This window comes from Talpa occidentalis, unplaced genomic scaffold (genome assembly GCF_014898055.3).
Source record: "Talpa occidentalis isolate TD23 unplaced genomic scaffold, MPIMG_talOcc4v2.1 talOcc4.4, whole genome shotgun sequence".
Taxonomy (NCBI): Eukaryota; Metazoa; Chordata; class Mammalia; order Eulipotyphla; family Talpidae; genus Talpa; species Talpa occidentalis.
The window spans coordinates 51,752,247-51,772,923 of record NW_023604295.1 but is presented as its reverse complement, the minus strand read 5'-3'; the positions used below and the strand labels follow the sequence as shown (position 1 = coordinate 51,772,923).

The following is a 20,677-nucleotide window of genomic DNA, read 5'->3' as shown; positions in this document are numbered from 1 at the left end:
TGCAGGAGAAAATCTATGCAGACTTAGGGAGAATGTGCAACTTTACAAAGACAGTAGTAGGGAAGAGTAATCAATTTATTTTCATCATCACTGTAACGAGGACCTGTTGCATGTGTTATGCAGTTCAATAGGACATACCAATGCTTTGGAGTATCCTTCCCTGATACCACTCCCCTCCCCGCTTTCATAAGAAGTTTCCATTATCCTGAACTTTAGGTACATCATTGCCTTAATTTATAATTTTGCCATATTTGTAGGCTATTCCTAAACAATAAAGTGTTTTGACTTAGAGGCATTTAAGATTTATAACATACTTTTTTAATGTACTTTATATTGTACAAGTTCCTCTGCGACTTGTTTTCTCCCTCTCAAACTTCACGCTTGTAAGATGTGACCAAGTCGATGTAGTCAACTGTAATGAAAGATCTAATTCTTGTCTCAAAGTTCTGTATTTCAGTTTTCTCCAAGGTCCTTGAGGAGAGTTTAAAGTGAATCATTTCTCAATATTCTTTGAGATCTTAAGTTCTAATTTTAGCTTTTATAGTAACAATAAAGTTTGCTCTAGCAATATATAGCACTGCTCAAAATTATTTTTTTTGGTTGTATCTTTGATCAGCAACACAGTGCCCTGGGGAAATGTGCCATAGTATCATTTTCAGACATTGTGGCAAAATTTAAAGATGAATTCAACATAAAATTTCAGCATGTGAGATAAGTTGTTTCATTACCACATTTGAAATGACCAGAAAAGACAGAACTCACAATGCAAAAATGCAAAGTTTATTTTTTTAAATAAAATACTATGTTCATATCTATACAAATAATTATTACAACCATTAAAATGTTACATTTACCAATAAAAATTTCAAAACTTTAAACAAGAGCATGGTTCAGAATATTCACACCCTAATACAATGCATTTGTAAAAAGATGTCAAAATAAACAGGACCTATTCTTATTTACAACTGTAGGACAATCCTGATTGTATTATACATATCTGCTCTGGATTCCATTACAAATTAGTTCCCATTAGATTTATAAATCAAGTGATTTACAGTAACAGGACATGGTGCACAGCAGATATTGCTGGCATGGGAGTAGATACAAATATCACACTATTTAAGAACTACAATTAGGTTTTTTTCTGGTGACTGCCCTACAGTTAGCTTTTCACCCAGTGTATCTATAAATAATTTGTGAAGGTAATTATGTTCTCAGATTTTTCCACCTAAGTTTACCAAAGTGAATATATCTTATATATATGGCCTGCTGAAAGTGGAAGCAAATCTTTTCTTCACAGTAACACAACTGCAGCATTTTAAGAAACACTGTCTGGTCCCTTCTTGAAACATCAACAGTTCAACTCCCCTTAAAGGTTACCAATATAGCCATTTCCAGTACCTCAGTGACCTTATTGATGAAAAATGGTTTTAAGACTTAAGGAATGGGAAAACAGAGATCCAGAAAAGTAAAGAGGGGATTCAGATTGGATAAACTTTAAGTTGCTATGACACAGCACAGTGTAAAGCTGTATACACTAGAGTCAAAAAAATTAATAATCATTTTATTTTTTAAGTGTTAAATTACAAATGAAGGTTATTTTCTATGTTGCATGAGATCTCCAGTGAGAGATTATCAGTCATCTAAGATAACACCAGTTTGGATATTATCTCCAATATTTTCAACCCAAATTGGCTCATGTTTATAAAGTATCTGAACACATGCATGAACCAAAAAAAGATTAAAGTTGATAGGGTTTATGCAAATCTAGAATAAGGATGTTGAATGACAAACACACACAAGCTGAATTTAAAAGGAGTTTTGCTTCTAACTAGTACTTTTTTTTTTGAAAGATCAGCATCAAAGATGGCTCAGAGAATGATAAGGCAACAGTGAGATACATCAGCTGTATTTGTCTCTTAGGTGTTTGATGACACAGCATGTACCATCTGGCTGGTCCTTTGCTATAACAGAGGAGTGGGTGAGTGATATGTTCCAATGGCTGGTCTTATGACCAGAGGCACAATTTCAGGTAAAGTGCAGGGTAGAGGCATGTACGCAGAACTAGAAGCTCTGTATCTAAGAAGGCCCTCAGCACTTCTTATAGCATATCTGGACTGCCTCAGTCTAAACCTGTTGTCCCTCACAATCTATTAGAAACACTCTCAGGCTCACTGAGAAGTATAGAATGCAGAGAGCATATGGTTAAGCAAAAAAAGCAACAACAGCAGTTGTTTCCTGTTGAACTCTGGAGAAGGAGAAATGGTTAACATTCAGCCAAAAAGGCATGTCAAGAAGAAACAAATTTCTGGATTTCAATTTGCATACAGGTGTCAGAAAATCATCCCTCCAGTTTAACTTCACACTAATTTATCTGGCTCACACTAATTTATTGCCCCGTGGATGTACACAGTCATAGGTTGTTATCCCCAGGCAAAGGAAGGATTTATAACAATGACTTCAGTTTCCTGAGGATATCAACTCAAAACCATCTGATTTTGGTATCCTCTTTGCCCTTTCTTCACGCCATCATGCAAAAAAAAAACAAGTTCATTGAAACAAGGAACAGAGCTATATGGCATATTAAAAGTTGTAATTCAATTCTGAACTAATTTTGTTTCAAGAAATTGTTCTTGCCCCTTACTAGACTTACTAGAATAGGAAACAGTGGTTCCCAAAGACAGGAACTGGGAATCACTGATTTGGGAATATGACACGCAGTGGTGGGTCAATCAAAGCTTCAAGGCAAAGGAGTAATCCCATTGCTAAGGAACTGACCAGGTTTCCTGCCACCTGTTTCCAGAAATGGAAAAAAGTAAGAGCAGAGGTACCTATGTAGCAAAGGAAAGAAAAGCTAAGATGTATATTTGTTAAGTCTCTACCCTTTTTCAAATTTAAAAAAAATTTACTGCCATTAAAATGTATTTCTACATTTTTTTAGAATATAAATTTTAACCTCTCCATGAAATGACTAATATTAGAAGGCAAGAGCAAGGCAAGTGAATTATCCATAAAATGTTTAAATAATTTTGTATCTTTAGAAGGCTGATTTAAAAGAAGTTATCCTTATTGCAATTCACCATGGTGTGTGACTGAAAAATTGCTGCAAGAGAACATTCCTTCCTATTCGTTTCTTTTCACAGTTCTGATATTTTAAATTTTATAAAGCACGATCACTGTGGTATTTTCACTTCTTACTTAGAAAAAGGGTACCACCTCTGGTATCCCTAAAAGGTCTTGAAATAAAAAAAATACATTTTCTGACGTGGTATAAATATATACCCTATATATACACCAAAAAAAGAAATGCCATCAATCTTGATTTCTTTTATCCATGATTAAGACATTAAATATATAATAAGAACTCTGATATTTTTCACCTTGTTAGAAGTTACTGTGTTAAATGTTTAGAGGAAACAACCACTTTCTATAATTGATTCCATATAATCAATAGAACTAAAAAAAAGAAATAATTTCATCAGTGACTCTCACTAATGACACATACACAAATTTGTGTTATTTTCAGAAATTATAAAATTACTTGTGGACATGGTTTTAGTTTCTATGGTCCTATATTAGCAAACCCAATATAACGTTAAATTTATATAACCAAATTTGACCACATTTTCTGCCCTTCCTTTATCAAAAATTATATTCAGATGCCTAGATATTAAATATAAATTTCCTTCCAAAATCACATAGCTCTAATTATCAAAAACTGAATACTGCTGCTAAATCTCTTATATTCATACTTTTAAATCAAGTAAGATTATTGTGCTGTGAACACTCTCAGAATTGACTTCATATATAAAATGACCTTTTACTTATATATGCATATTTTCATAAGATAATTAGAGCTACGTGTAAGTCAGAGACCAGTTATTTTCAGATGGTGACATTTTTCTTCAGATGGTCAAATAAGCCTTGCTAAGGAGTAGAGGCACATTTCAAGATCAGAGCGTGAAGTTTTTGAAATAAAAGATCCAAGAAATATCTGAAGGTACCAAGTTCGAGACCTTTCTAGTGTAATGTTCAAAATTAGCTTCTCCTTAGCTTACTACTTTATTCCAAATATATCTAATAGTCACCAGTTCTTCAGAACTCAGATGCTGTGTGTGTGTGTATGCATGTTTATGCATGAGTGTGTGTGTGTGTGTGTGTGTGTAGGGAGGGTGGGGACAGGAGGGAGTAAAGAAAATGAATAGTGAAACACAATGAAAACCATCCTTCTTAAAATTGGCAGGTAGGACCTTTCAAGTACAAAGGAAAATCTGAATGTCAAAGCTTAAGACTCAAGATTATTAAAAATTAAGTCATAAAGCCCATTTTTTTCTCCATAAAATTTTAACTACCATGTTCACCTGTTACTTGTTAAATGACTTATTCGTGAAGCTCTAATATTTCTGCCCATGACTAGGAAATACAGAAGTTCTTCTTGTTTACAATATTTTTTTGCCCCCAGGAGGCTGCTTCAGTTGGCAGCAGGGATAGGAAAGTTTGGTAAGAACAGTTGAAGAGGCACAGATGACCCTTTGCTGAGTCTCTAGAAGAGGTATTTGCTGGACTTAACTGCTCTGACCAACCTTAAGGACGTTCTTTCAGGGAGAAGAAATGACATGCTGGTCCTTGGGTTTACTTCATTAGCAGAGCAGACAGAACCAGTTAGAAGCATCTCTCCACTCCATCTCATTTTTGGCAGAATAGAACAACAAAAAGGAATGGATTTAAGAATATGAGGACATCTTAGACTCTGAAGAATATGGTGCTTATGAGAGGAGAAGGAGGTGGTGAGTGGAGGAGGGGTGGATGGAGTAAATGTGATAGGAAGATGGCACTAGAAGTTTGGTGGTGGGTGAGTGAAGCATGTCCACATATCGAGTTGTGAAGTTGTCCTCCTGAAATTACAGAGTTTTGTAAATGAACGGCAATCAATAAAATTGGATTTAAAAAAAAGAATACAAGAATTATGTTGTTTTCTTAGTTTTTTCTTTTTAAGATCTCAGAATTCAGTGTGAGTGTGTATATATATATGTATCTATCTATTTATGCACATATATATATGAATATGTATTCTAAATTTATTATGAACTTCAATGGGGCTTTTTAAAGCCTGTACTTTGGGTTTTTCTGTACTTCAGCAGGTTTCAGGTCCCAATTTCCCATTTTCAGATTGCAGGCCTGTTTTCAAAGGACAAGTTTATGATTTCAAATCTAGTCTGTATACACACACTCACACACATCAACATATAGAAAGACAATTTTTTAAGCACCATTTCACATCTACCATCAAGAAAAATAGTGAACAAATTCATTTTCTCATTAATTCTACTATGAAGATAATAATGCAATATACAATGCCAAATATAAATATCAGTAAATTAAAATACTGCTAGAGCCTAAGACTCTGCTCAGAAATATTTAAAATGTAGGGCTCAAATAATTGTGTAGATCCAAACACATTATCCACTGATTGGGCTTAATGATTAAACAAATGTGAAAGAATTTATTTCAAGGTCAAATAAATAAAATGAAGAGAATACTAAATAAAAAATTAATGAAACAATAATCTTTAGCCAAACACATACAGCACTCTGCAATACAACTCTTTTTATCCTTGATAAAATGGCCTGACCCAAAACGTTAAGTACAAAAATGGAAAACATCTACATACTTCACTTTTCATCTATTTTTAAGGCTAACTGTTTTAGGAAGACCTTTGCTTTAAAGGACATTGGCACATCAAAGGATAACATGGCTCCCTAATTTAAAGATATGAAATTTAGATAATTGATGAATTGTTTAATTAAGAAAGAAGTCACTACCTAAATAAAACCTTGGGAACAAAGGCTGGTTAAACTACTCATTTATTTGCTTACTGCTTGACTTTACCCATGGACATTCAACTCAACATTAATGTAACACTTGCAATATGTAAAAAACTGGTTATGAGCCATTATGTTATATCGAACTGTATTTTTGGAGAACAACTCAGCTATCTCAACTACCTATTTTACAAATTATCAACAATAACATTTAAAATGTAGCTTCATTCCTACTACCCAGTGCACACCAAGATAATCTCCCCAAACTTCCAGCTGATTAATATTTAGGGAATATAAGATTAAAAATCAAACTTGAAAATGTAAATCTGCTTGGAAAATTAAAAAAGCACACAAAGCAGCTAAAAATTAATTTGTTTCTGAAAATACAGTATTTGGTCATCTCTGACCAAAAACTGATTATATAAACACAGAGACATACACACACCCAATCTCTCTCTTCGTGTACACAAATGTATGCATGCACACACAAATGCATCTGTAATCTCACCCATTACATTTACATTTAGTATATTGGTATTTAGACAGCTGAACTGCAATCATGACCTAAAATATGGCTTATGTTGTGGGCAGGTCTGTTTGAGGACTGCTTGGAAGAGTCAGAAGCAGAGGAGTTTGCTATTGTAAGCAAAGGTGACATTGCTGAGCCATCAGGAAGAGCTGTAGCTATTTCTGGAAACAAAGACGTCATATTAAAATTAGATAAGTGAGAGTTCGTCATGTGCATTGGTGGCATATCAGGGAGAAGAGGAAAACTTGGTTGAGCAAAACCAACAGGTCTGGGAGGAGATAAAATTGATCCAAATCGGTTATTTAAACTTCCACTGTTCACCTTCTCTGTACTAGGATTTGAGAACATTTGATTAGAAAAATAGGGAATTGAAATATCATTGGACAATGTAGGATGAGCAGGGGAATATGGGGGATAGAAGGAGGGTAGAGAATTTTGGGGATCTACAGGGATGAGGGCTGGAGTTCGAGTGGCACTAGGCTGAGTAACCTGTGGAATGAAAGAAGTATTAGCATTTATTGGTGGATTCATGCCACCCTCAGGAATAAAAGGAAAACCAAAATTTTGTGACAGTGTATGTTGGTCAGGTGCTGAATTATCATTAGGTACTTGTGGGCTATCTGGCATGAAACGAACGATACTTCCTCTCTTCTCTGTGGTGGCTTGTTGGCGTCCAAGAATCATACTACCACTTGTAGACAGAGGGAGGTGGGGAAGACTTGGATCAAAGACATTACTATGTCTTTGGTTTCCAGAACGATTCCTTTCTGGTTGACGAATTTTAGAACCACTGCTGTCTTGCAAGGGATGCCTCGATCGCTGGGGAACTGAAGAACTTGTTTGACGTACAGGAGGCCCTTGATCAGCATTTCCATGAGACACAGATGGATGTGGCAAAGCTGGCCTGGCAACCCCATGCATGTTGGTGGTGACTGGAGGGTTCATATGGCCCTTGGTGCCATGACTGTCAGTAATCCGCATGGGATTGGATTTCTGTACGGAAACATTGGGGCTTGTGTTTCGACCTTGAATATCTCCTGAAGAAGAGGAACTCGAAAAAGGAATATTCAAGGTGCTGGTCCTGGTGTTAATTGCACCTAGGTTCATGTCACAACTTTCCCTATTCTGACTCTCACTCTCTCGTCTAATATGTACACTTTCATGAGTCGGAGGACAACTGTATTCAATTGCAGAGGATGGCCCACACTGTGTATTCCTCTGATGTTCTGAGAGTGACCTCTGGCTCCCAATGACTTGATCACCAAGGTGAGGCGCAAGTAAACTCTGCATGAAACTTTGGTGACATGTGTTTTCACTCTCCCTTGGTGGGATAGCATTTCCTGTTGGTATGCTCTGAACTGGTGGATAAGGTAACCTCTTCTGACGGTCGATTGGTGGGGGACCAGGGTTTTGACTAATTCGAAAAGCCTGGGACTGCATACTCCTCAGTGATGATACTGGGTTGCCTATTTCATTATTTCTTGAAGATTGTACTTCAAAATTACTCTGAGGCTGTTGACTGGCTCCACTTGGCTTAAATGTCTGACAGTCAGAAAGGCGGATATCTGAGGCAACCGTGTGGTCCACACGGCCTTGCATATTATGAATGGCCAGACTCTTGTTTCTGGGAACCTCGAGATAGCTTCTCATTTCAAGCTGATCCGATACTCTGGAACCCTGAATCGATAAACCCATTCTCTGTTCTGAATTAGAGGATGTCTTTCCAATCAGTGCTTCAGCAGAGTAACTTGAAACACGATTTCTCTCTGGCCTGTGTGGAGTACAGGTCATGTCTGAAGGTCTGGTCACAATACTTGGCTGGGACACCATTTGCTGTTCTATGCCTCTTGATGTCAACAGTCTCTGCAGTGAGTTATGCCCAGATACATGTTCAGAAGAAACCCCGGAACCTTGCTGCCTACTGCCAATATCCTGCTGCTGGTGCATAATGTCTTGACTGAGATGGTTCTGGGGATGGTTATGGTGGTTCCGGCTAGTTGAAGGGTTTTCACAGCTCTTCTCTGACTGGGAGCTTCCAAAGTGTTGCTGCATCTGCTGCTGCATCTGCTGATGGTGGGGATGTGGCTGACCACTCTTGGGTCGGGATTGGTCAGTTCCATGGTGCTTTGGCTGTAAGGAAAGCTGAGAGGCTGGAGTGCCCTGAACAAGATTTCTCTTTTTCTGCATCTGCACTTCCTGTTGCAGAGTTCTCTGTTGGTGGACATTATGGGACTGAGAGTGGACAGAGCTCTCTGCATGAGGTACATGATGCTGCAGTTGATATAAGTGATGCCTCTCCCTTAACTGCCCTGCTTGCTGCTGTTGCTGCTGCTGCTGCTGCTGCTGCTGCTGCTGCTGCTGTTGCTGCTGCTGTTGCTGCTGCTGCTGCTGCTGTTGCTGCTTTAAGTAGAGATGATTACTGTGAAGGTGAGATACCCCTTGAGCTGGAACATGCTGTTGCAGGGCCTGCAGGTGTTGACTGGCCTGGTTTTGCTGCTGCTCAGCAACAGAAGGCTGAGAACTGCACTGAACTTCAGTTGGCCTCAGTGCAGGGGCCACAAAGTTGTTACTGGGTGGAAATAAGCGTGTCAGGCCATCTCCATGTGGTGGGTTGCTAACAGGCACAGCAGAGTTTGAAGAGTTTGGAGGGAGCTGACTAACCATCATTTGAGTTTGATCAGATATGCTATCTGGAGTTTGGTTCATCAAGGGCATATTTTCCAGGCGGAGGGGGGCTGGCTGACAGTGCTTCTGACGTTTAGCTGAAGACAATAAAAGGTCATCTTGGACGGCACGTTTAGTGGAGTCTTTACGACTTTCATGACTTGGCTTTAAGAGTGGTTCCTGAATCTGTGAATTTGGTATCGTGCCAGTAATAGTGTTTAGCTGTTCTTGGGAATAATCTGTCATCAGAGATGGTCCAGGAGGCTGACTGGCATAGGAGTTAGATGAAACGGTCAGATTAACTGTTGTAGGAACAACTCTTTGCTCTGAAGTTTGGGATAAACCAGCACAGCTGACCAGAGGATGGCTGATGCTATTCTGATGGATGAGATTATTCACACTTAAACTGGTAATGCTTGGTGGTTGAGAAGTTGAAACTTGTAAAGAGGCATTTGATGTTTTAATTCCTAGAGAACAACTTGGTTTTTCCAGGGGCCTATCCACAGCTGCTTCAATTGAATCCTGTGAATTAAATTCATTTGGTGTTGCTTCTGCCTGCCCTGGGCCATTCTCTTTAGATATCTGTGTTTTGAAAGGTTGGTCGCCCTCTAAAGATGATGCTTCAGTAGGCTTGGCAGTAACTTCCCTTATATCAGCCTGGATGCCAGCTCTTCCCTTCTCAAGGTTCTCCTGGTCAAAAATAGCTCTTGCTGCAAGAGCAACTATATCAGTTTGCTCTACAAAGGTACAGCTGTCGCATGTATTAGTTGTCGCACTGCTGGTCACATCCTCTCTAGTTGTTTCAGGAAGCATGGATGCAACTGAGAAACTCCGACTACTGCCAGAGCTGGTTGACATGGGAGAGTCAGCCTGCCTACTGGTGAGCAAAGAACCACTAATAATCTCCGGATCAGGGATGCAGGAATGATGCTGTCCCAAGTCTCTATCATCACTGTTTATCAGTAACAGTTCCCGCTTTGGATGTAAATCAACACTCGAATCAACTATTTTAGAATTTTCTGAAGAAAAGTCAGGATGGTCCACCTGGACTGAAAGAGATGATTTCTGAGAGTCTTTTTCTTTAGACAGATCAGATAACAAAGCAGTTAGGCCCTGGCCCTTTAAGAGACTTGTGGACTGTATTGCATCTGATGAGTCTTGTTCAACTCTGCAAGGCTCAGCAATGATTTCCACCTCAGAAACACAGTCAGTGCTTGTAGTGTTTGTGGTAGATGACAAACCAGAAACCTGAGAAGCCAAAACATGGGGCTCATTTGGAGATGGAATCAACACGTTGGTCGAAGCGCAGGATTTGGTGGTATCTGAAAATGCCAAGCCAGTTGGGGACCTATCCGGAGATGTCTCTCGTTGTAAAGTGGGGACAGGATCTTTGGATTTTTCTGGGGCTGCGGCAAAATGTTCACCTGATACAGATTCTTGGGAGGGTGAGCTAGACTCTTCTGCTGATTTTGATTTGGATACAGACTCAGGTATCACTGATTCAGAATTCAGAACACCCAAAGAATGTGAACCAGAAGCACTTAGACCATTTGCCTGGGACATAGTGACAGATGGTAACACAACAGGGAGGCTTTCCAGCAGTCCTTCATTACATGATGGCTCTGCTGAGCCTTCTGTGCTGGGGCAGTCTAACTTGCCCACCTCTCCCCTGACTGGAGTCAGGGGACTTGCTGTCTTGTTTGCTGCTAAGTGTTTCTTGGCACCTGGCTTCTTATTCAACCTTTTGGACTTCATGTTAGACAAAGAAGCTACAGTGTTCGTTGAAGAAGTAGTCACTAGGCTGTAATTACTGGGTAGTGTGGCTGAATTATCTGCTGTCATGGGAGATACTACAGTTGTTGTTAATGAAACACAGTTAACTGGGGTGGTTTGACTATTTGCGGCAGTATGAGAATTGGCAGGCTGGCTAATAGACAATTGTACACAGCTTTGCCCAGCCATCTGTGATATGCTTTGATTGAGGCTGGCCAGTGCACCAAATGTATTCAGGGCAACATTGGTATTTGGATCTTCGCTGGTGGTGGGTTGAATAATTTGCATAGGGGTTTGATTTGTAGTTCCTGATGAAGACATCACAGGTTGCAAAGCAAAAAGCTGTCCATTTAAAGAAATGGTTTGAGGCTGTTGTTGGTTTGACATGGTAACAGAAAAAGTTTGGCTCGAATTAGATGTTGATAAAGATGAAGGTCTTGGTAATATGTGGACAAGATGCTTTCCTCCAAAAGTCTGTGGGGTCGAAACATTTTGCACTGAATTATTACACCCTATTATAGCATTGGCTCCATTGACAGGGAGACGAACAGAAGCAGGAGGTGGAGCAGAGAGGAGTGGCAAAGGATTCTGATTAGCTGCTTGTATGATTACTATCTGCTGACCTACTGTTTGGTTGGGCACCTCTGCCCTCATCACTGTTGGGCATGGGGTGGTGCTGGGTGGCTGAAGAATAATAACATTTTGATTAGTTGGAGCTGCATTCACCGCTGGCCCAACAGGCTGAGCCATCTGAATCACCTGCATTGCTGAATTCAATGGAAGGATATTTTTTGGAGGCTGAGATTTAACTTGTGGCTGGGCAATTAGTGGCTGCATAGGTAAAGATGGACAGGAAGGCAGGGTTACAACTACTTGCTCAACTGTTTGCCCATCTGTTGGAAAGGAGTTATTCAAGGTGACACCTGCAGCCGCATGTCGACTATGGTTGCTTGTGGTGGGACTAGTCCCAGACTCACTTAATACTGGAGTCACAGCAGAAGATGGTGTCTGGCTTAAGGGCTGAATAGTGTTTCCTGCCAGTTGCAAAGTAGTCCACGTTGTCTGCGTGTTGCCAGCTGAGGAAATTCGAGTAAGGCTATTAATGTTTTTCAGTTCTGAAGCACTAACAGCTGAAGAAGGCAAAGAACATGAGAGGGTCCAACCACTGTCCAAAGGGTTTGCAGAAAGAGTGCTTACAGGAGTGGTGGCCTTTCCTCCTCCGGAGGCAGATGATGGCACCACTGTGGTAACACTTGTGGAGTCTACACCCTTGCTACTGTTTGCTGGACAAGAATCGCCTGAAGATCTGGGAGGCTGGGAGCAGACCGTGGTGGTGACTGAAACAACAAAAGTGGTTTGGAAATCACTTCTGAGGTCCTGTGTGCTCAAGCAAGGCTTGCCTGCATGGTGCACTTTTGTGGCAGTCGCTGAGGGGCTGGAGGGGGTGCTTGTGGCACAAGGAATTGTCTTCTGCAATAATTTGGGGCTCTCTTGCCCATTCTTATTTTCAGAAGAATTTTGATCATTTGGAGATGTATGCAAGGAACGATGTTGGTGAGTCTCAGGCCCAATGGAAACAGCGATCAGTGAGCCACTGGTGGCACCAAGCACACTCGATTCACTCTCAGAGGTGGCAAGCTCGAGAATATTTTGAGTAGAAATGGTAGCAGGAAGACAAAGAGGAACAGGCTGGTTGGCAGCCAATGCAGAAACCGTGGTCTGGTGCCATGGCTTTTCAGAAGGGTAAACTCCAGAAATAGACACAGGAGTCACAAGATTGCAAGTCCTCTGTACGGGCACCACATTGGCAGTTTGCTTTTGTAAATTATGACCAACATTAAAGGTTATCCCCTGAACAGCTGTTCCCTGGCCATTTCCACCAGGCTGACTCCCATTGGAATAAACAATAATATTTTTTTGAACCTGGTCACTGGGAATAACAACAGAGACCTTTGAGTTTTTAAGATTTCCTTTCCAGTGGATTGTAGGGTCATCATATAAGCATATGTCATTTGCTTTCAATAATTCAATGTATCGGCCATTTTCCTTTTGAATTTCTTCCAGTTGCTTGCGAAGCTTTTTAATTTCTTCAGCTGTAATAGAAAAATTAAAATGAAAAGGTACCTATAAATGTCAGTATTTATAATAACTTAAGAAAAAGCTATGTATCAAACTACTGAAATCTAATTCTAGCATTCTAAATATTTCAATTGATAACCTTCAGTTCTTTTCTAATACAAGTTCTTTCTTCTTCTTAGAGTGGTATCTCAGACCTCTATGCCATTTTTTTTTTAAAGTATATATCTTTAAAGGCCAATAGACCAAAGGTCAATAATTACTCATAAGAGACAAATCTCAAAATTTCAATTTAAAGATTCCCAATAGGGCAGCTACAAAGGTGGAAGCAAGGGAAGCCACATGGATTTCAAGGTAACAGGACAGGAAAATAATGTTGTGTGTCAGTACAATGGTATTTAACTGCTGCAATGGCTAACATCACTTGTGGTGGTAGTAGATAATGTCTTCTCTAAATGATTTTAACTAGTTTCTACTTCACTCTTTGAAACAACAGAGACCAAAAAGAACACGTAAGGAGTAAAGAGGGAGAGCAGAGAAGAAAGCGCAACCGTGAACTTGCATTTCCTTAGTAGAGCTACTGAGTGATGAGCTCTCTGTCACTCCTTGCTCCTTTCAAAGGGAGACCGCGTCACCCATACAGCCCATTCATGGGGCAGCCTGGTGGCTGAGACCACATCCCTGGCTGCCTTGCCACAGTGGTAGGTGGCCTTTCCTTTGCCAAAGGCAAGTAATCCTCTAGGCCAAAGCCCTAGAAGTTAGCCTGCAACGTTAGCATTGTTCCAACAAGGATGAGCTAAAACTAGATTATTTTTCTTACATATTTAAATGAACAAGAAAGATGTCAACATGCCATGCATATTAGAAATTAAGGCCATTATGACGGATCAGATTCACCAGGGCACATTTACTACATGCCTGGTGCTTTTCATTCTTTGTAACATTCAATACCACTATTACTAATAACAGTAACAAAAACAGCAGGCACTTACAGAACATTTACTATGTGCCAGGCTTTACTCTAAGTGCTTTACCTGCATTCTCATTTAATCCATTTACCAACCATGAGATGGGAGTTATCTATTGTCATCACCACTTTCGGATGTGGGACACAGGTTTAGAGTAGTTAAATCATTTGTCTAAAGTCAACAAGATGGGGCTTCCCCGGTGGTGCAGTGGGTTGAGCGTAGCGCTGTGAAGCTGTCTGCAGCCTCTGCAGCCTCTGCAGCGCAGGTTAGATTCCCTGCTGGCCAGGGAGATTCCCACATGGTGTGGTGGACCTCTCCAGTCGTGCCCGCTGCTCCCCTTTGTCTGCCTATTCTGCTCTCCACGCTATCTCTGGTGGATCCTCTCACCCTTCCATGCCTCTGACCTGTACCCCAACTCTTGTATAAAAATAAATCTGAAAAAAAAAAAAAAAAAAGATCTTGTAAAAAAAGATAGTAATAAAAAAATAGTTAACCAGATGGATACTATTATTATCCTCATTTTAAAGACAGGGAAACTGAGAATTGGAGAGGTGAGTAACTGGCCAAAGCTTTGTATAAGTAAGAGAAGCTGAGACTCAAACCCAATGGGCCCATCAGCCAAGGCCGCTGCTCTGACCATCATATTAGACTACCAGGTAGACTGTGAGGATGTTTAAGAGAGCGTTGTATTCAGACTCAAGATGCCCAAGGGCTGCCCCAACCCAGGGCTGACTGTTTGGCTTTTCCTGAAACCCATGCAACTTAACTTTTTTAATAGTTTCCCTTTTACCTAACATAACTTGATTGCTTCAGCTTCATTAGAACAGTCCACACCACTCTGGACTTAACATCCCTTCTACAAAGTGCATCAAAATAGCTACCAAATATGCTATGTATCTAACTATCTGACAGTATCATAAAAAGGGCTCTGGACTATAAATGACTGCTGAGTGAGGTGAAGGCTAAGCTGACATTTAACTAAAAGTAAACAAGATTTCTGAAGGCTCACCTTTTGGATGCATTTTCCTATATACTTCCCACTTCTTATGATAAACAGAGCCCAGCATTGCCCAACCTCAGCAAGTTCTACCTGTGTTTCTTTCCTTTTATTTTATTTTATTTTTTTTAATAGAGGCATGTTTTATTTATTTATTTGCTTGTTTGTTCGTTTTGTTTATACATGCACTGGGTACAGTCAGAGGCGCGGGAGGGCGAGAGAATTCACCAGAGCCAGAGCGGGGAGCAGAGCAGGCAGAAGGACCGAAGTACACTGCTGAGGGGAGCAGCGGGCGGCAGGAGAGGTCTGCACGCCATGTGGGACCCTCCTCCGGTGGCCGGGGAGCAGCCGGGGATCGAACCGGCGTAGCAGAGGCTGTGGGCAGCTTCGCAACCCAGCGCTCAACCGCTGCGCCACTGGGGAGGCCCATTTCTTTCCTTTTAAAGTTATCTACTGAGTTGTCACAGGAAATTCTCTCTCTGCTCATGTCAGATCCATAAGTAAAGGACGATTCAAATGGGCCTACCCCTATGAGCTTTATATTGGCCTGGAGTATTTTTCTCTTTAGCTTTTATAAGGAAACCTCTTCTTTAGTGAAAGTACAAAAACAGAACACAATGGAGTGCAGGGAAAAAAAACCACCTCTATCTAAAAACCCAATATCACTAAATGATCAGGCAGTCTGACACACACATGACAGGAAGAATAAACAAGTGTAAATGGCCTGTTACGGCCTTTTGAGTAACTTCACAGTTAAGTCTTAGCACAGGCATATCCTAGTCTTGTTTTTTTTTTTAAAGATTTATTTATTTATGCATACAAGAACTTGGGTATAGGCCAGAGGTGCAGGGGGTGAGAGGATTCACCAGAGACAGAGCAGGGAACAGAACAGGCAGACTGACTGAAATCCACTGCTGAGGGGAGCAGCAGGTGACACAGGAGAGGTCTGCTGTGCCATGTGGGTACCTTCCTGGCCTGCAGAGGCTGAGGAGAGCTTCACAGTGCTGTGCTTCACCCCTTGCACCACTAAGGAGGCCCATATCCTTGTCTTGTTTTTATATTACACTGAGCAGATCTCCCTGCTACTTCTTCTTATGGGATTCCCTGGAAAATCCAACTAAACCAAAGGAGATTCAATATTTTTGTACCATGAGGTATGCAAACATGAAGTGCCCAGAAGAGCCCAAAATCAGAATGATACATGACTACAAGATCAGAGTTGCTCACGAAGGAGGTAAACCTAAATTAACAGATTGCAGCACTGTTCTCCCAGACCACTTGAAAGCATGATCCTAACAATGCTTTTTTTTTTCTTTCCATGAAAAAAATCTGATATTTTTTCAAAAAAATTTTATCGAGTGGGCCTCCCTGGTGGCACAGGGTTGAAGATAGCTGTGTCAAGTTACTGCCAGCCACGGCAGCATGAGTTGGATCCTGGGCCAGCCAGGTAGCTTCCCACATGGCCCTGCAGACCTCTCCTGTCTCACCCACTGCTCCCCTCAGCAGTGTATTTTAGTACATCTCCCTGTTCTGTTCCCCATTCTCTCTGGTGAATCCTCTTACCCCCTGCACCTCTGGCTTACACCCCAGTTCTTGTATGCATAAATAAATAAATCTTTAAAAAATTTTATTTATGTAATATCAATAAAGCTTTTAGGCAAAGAAGCCTTCTCTTCCCATATAAACTGCACTGTGACAAAAACCTGAATATTTAAAAAACAGTAAAAAAGTGAAAATCTTGGGCCCCCCCCGGGGGCGCAGCAGTTGAGCGCTGGGCTGCAAAGCCGCCCGCAGCCTCTGCAGCGCAGGTTCGATCCCCAGCAGCTGGTGAGGGTCCCACATGGCGCGACAGACCTCTCCTGTCACACCTACTGCTCCCCCCAGCAGTATATTTCGTCAGTCTGCCTGTTCTGTTCCCCGCTCTGGCTCTGGTGAATTCTCTCACCCTCCCACGCTTCTGACTGTACCCAGTGCTTGTATAAATAAATGAATAAATCTTTAAAAAAAAAAAAGTGAAAATCTTAAAATCTTTACCTTGTTCATTGTTTCCTCCATTAAGCAGGAGCTCATCATTTTGCCTTTTCAATTCTGTTATATATTTAAAAGCTTGGTCCAGAATCATATTCTTGCTCTGCCAAAGAAAATTAACCATTTAAATGTTTCACTGAAGGGTAAGAACTTGCCTAAGGAAAATCGAAGCTTTGTTTTTATCATGTATTTGTATCTTTTCAAAATTTAAAACAGACACCATGATCAAAAGCTTCTACTGTTCATATTTCATTTTTCATTTACTAAACATTTATTGAGCATTTATTATGTGTCAGGTTCTGGTCTAGAAACTGAGGATTTAATAAATAAATTAAGATCCTGCTTTTGTGGAATATATACGTATATAAAATTAGGTCGTGATGAGTGACAACAAGAAAAATAAGAACAGTTAAGAAGGGGCTAGAGTAATGACAGGTGACTCTGGACTATAAACTGAATGTTTGTGACCCCTAAAATTCATGTTGAAACCCTATTCCCTGACGTGATAATATTTGGAGGTGGGACCTTTGGGAAGTAATTAGGTTATGATGGTAGATCTCTCATGAATGAGATCAGTGCCTATATAAGAAAAGGCATGAAAGAAGTGATAGGTAAAAACTTAAAGACAGTAAAGAACATGAACTGGTAGAAAAATAAAAGAAATGCCTGATAAATAGATTGGCACATATATAGATATAATCATAGGACTGAATAATTCAAACTCTGAATTAAAATCAAGATTTAGGAATTATATGGTACATTGATTATGTAGGAAACTTAAGTACTGGGAATGTGGGAAGAGTTAAAATACAGTAAATAGAAAATTAAGAAAGTGAAAAACAATGAGGCAAAAAACCATGACAGGGAACACAATACATTCTGAACACAGAAACAACTTAGGGAATAATCTGTTCACAAGTAATGAATGAAATAAGAATGGACTCTTTACCTGCTTCAGTGCAGGGGAACATGGGATCAGCTCTCCTATTCTGTTTATCCCAGCATTGATTTTCTTCTTTCTATGCCTCTCCACTAGATAGAGAGGAAAATTCATTTATCAAGCCTTATACTACTACTGCCAAGGCCTTATTCTTCCTATAAAAAAATTTAGGTATAGAAGTCCCTAAAAAAATCTTACCACAGTATATTCTGAAGACAACTCTAAAAAGATTTCTAAAATTATCATATTTCAAGGTTAGAAGGAAACTGATATAAGTAATATTAGCTGTGATCTATAATAATTTTAAAGACTGTGATCTATAATAATTAAATTCAGATTATAAATAGAAATTGCAACACTAATGCCATCTACCCATAGTGATAAAAGGCACTTGAAAGGTAGTAAACTCCTTTTTCTGAGAAGGAGCAATATCCTACCAGGGTTTAATACATCTTTCCATAGATAAAATTCCCCCTAAGTTCCTTTCCTTAAGGAAAGGAAGATATCAATTATGTAGTAACACAAATTAACTTCAAATACTTTTTTCAAGACCTGACTCTAGTCCCTGATAGAAAACAAAATGGATAAAATACACCAACTAGTAAATATAGGCACAGTCATTTCTATACATGCTTATCCAGCTTTGGACTATACTTTCGGTCTTTCAGATAAAAATCAAATTCTTATTTTCTACATTTCTCCCAATAATTCAGGACTCAAAAACCTAATTTAAGTCTGTTGACATTTCAAGTACCTCTAAGTTTTACAGTCTGCTATTCTTTGCTTTCCTATTCCTTTAGGCAGCCTCTGCACATGTACTCTTTATTCAATTTAGAAGAAATATATCTGTACTGCCTCAGTGGGAAATCATTTAAAACACTAGCTCCAGGAATATGTTAATCTTTAAATTATCTAAACACATGATGAGTCAGGAGATGTTAAACAAGTCATTTTCATGAGACTTGAAGGGTGTTTGTTGATTAAAAATGAATAGTTTCCTAAGATAAAATGAATAGTGATTGTATATAACACAAAAATTTATAATCAACAACAGTATAATTTCATTGTGAATATATAAAATGCTAACAAATAAAATTTAAATTGCTTCTACCTGCATTGTGTGTCTCCCGGTTTTTCTTTCTGAAACAAAAAGTAGATAAAAGCAACATGAAAATAATGGGAAAACAAGTTTACCACTTAATATTTTGAGAACCATGAAAGTAAATTTTATGAATTTGCATTTATTGCATCAATAAGAAACACATGAAGAAATATTTTCTGAATACATGTTATGGTATGAAAACCTAACCACAGATACATCAACATAAACTTAGAATTCATAACTTCTAAAAGCAACTAATTCTCTCTTCTTCCAGACCATGAAGTCATTGATTGGGAAGTAATCAAACACTGAAAACCTGAACTATTTGGAAATTCTGACTTAGGAGCTAATCAGTTCTAAGTGATGTGTAAGTAGGTGACTCCTGGTGTTTGTCCTGGCACCTGGTCAGGGGTGGGGCTGAATATGTAAGGAAAACAAGCAAAGGGGAGAAGAAGCATGTCATTCCCAGGGAGGGAAACATGGCAGCCACCAGCACCCGTACACAGACAGTTGATATTTGAGCCATTTTTTACAATTGTGTACCTTAGGTTATCCAAACTCTTAAGTTTTCTTAAAAGCCAATCTACTAAAAATATTGATTTTCCCTTTTATGTAAAATACATTAGCATTTTCTAATAGCTCTTTGGTAACAAAAGGGAATAGGGACTTTAATATTAATGGGAACATTGGCCATGCAATTCTAAGCAAGAGACATTGCCCAAAATGCTAGAACCAGAAATAATTTGTACTGATGCACATAGTGGCATTAATGGATTGTAACTGCACAAAATGTCTATTCAAACTGACTTCACATAAGTGAACTTAGGACCTACAAAGACTAATATTATAGACAATTAAATTTTGGGGAAAAACAAAACATTTAGCAGAGATTTGGTATATACTATTTTAACTACTGAAAGTCATTCTTGTTGCACTGCTCATAGACTAAGGAAGTCAGGTAAATTTTAACTATATATCCTTCAGTAAGTCTATTTCTATTTATCCACATAAATTTTTAGAAGTAATAGTTTCCTTGGCATCCAAGTGAAAGTCCTCTAAGAACTCCCTATTTAGCAAAGTAGAGACACATTTTTGCTTCTTATTTTCCCCAATTGTATTATATTTATACTGGGGCTACATACCTGTGCTGTTTTTTTGTAGGAGTCTCATTCTCTGTCATTTCTGGCATGGTTATAGTGATAGGAACCTTCAAGACATGGAAAGACCACCAGAAAGTTGAAAGTCATTCTAATGTCTTAGAGAAATTGATTAATAGTAATTTGATCGAAATACCAAACTACTAAAAAAAAAAAAAAAAAGACATAGGAAAAAGCAGTGGATGAGGTGTTGTGGACAGAAAAAAATATGAGAAAACAGTACGAAAACAGTGTAACTGTTTGGAGTTACAGTACAAAAACAGTGTAACAGATAGAGTATGTCATAAATGGCAAATGTGAAATACTGGAGGAGAAAGGAGCAGAGAAAGATCATTATGGGACTGGAAATCAAGAAAAGCTTAAAGGGGAGTGGATTTGAGCAAGGCCTGGAAGGACAAGTAAAACACACTTGAGTTGGGAGAGTGTGTTCTTTGTTCATGATACTGTTTGACGCATAACACAACATTGAAACTAGAATAATGATCCCCCTTTCTGAACACAGGAAAAACAAAAGTGAGAAGCATTCATTCCTGCACACATTTGCCAGGTCTTTTTCATTTCAAATCACTACATTATCATTTGAGAATCATTAAAATCTGGGTGTAAGTATGAAAATTCTGT

At 39.3% G+C, this 20,677-nt stretch overlaps 1 protein-coding gene across 1 annotated transcript in view; it reads right to left on the bottom strand.

Moving 5' to 3' along the window:
• Window positions 1-808: 808 nt before the first annotated feature.
• The window catches only part of USF3 (upstream transcription factor family member 3), a 36,896-nt gene continuing 17,027 nt past the window's right edge, over window positions 809-20,677 (bottom strand). The window contains exons 3-7 of the mRNA XM_037525530.2: window positions 20,042-20,106; window positions 18,909-18,937; window positions 17,807-17,889; window positions 16,864-16,960; window positions 809-12,881 (exon numbers count right to left, since the gene is read on the bottom strand). Coding sequence (XP_037381427.1) covers window positions 6,361-12,881; window positions 16,864-16,960; window positions 17,807-17,889; window positions 18,909-18,937; window positions 20,042-20,088 — 6,777 coding nt within the window. The 5' untranslated portion in view covers window positions 20,089-20,106 and the 3' untranslated portion in view covers window positions 809-6,360. The remainder of the gene's footprint in view (window positions 12,882-16,863; window positions 16,961-17,806; window positions 17,890-18,908; window positions 18,938-20,041; window positions 20,107-20,677) is intronic.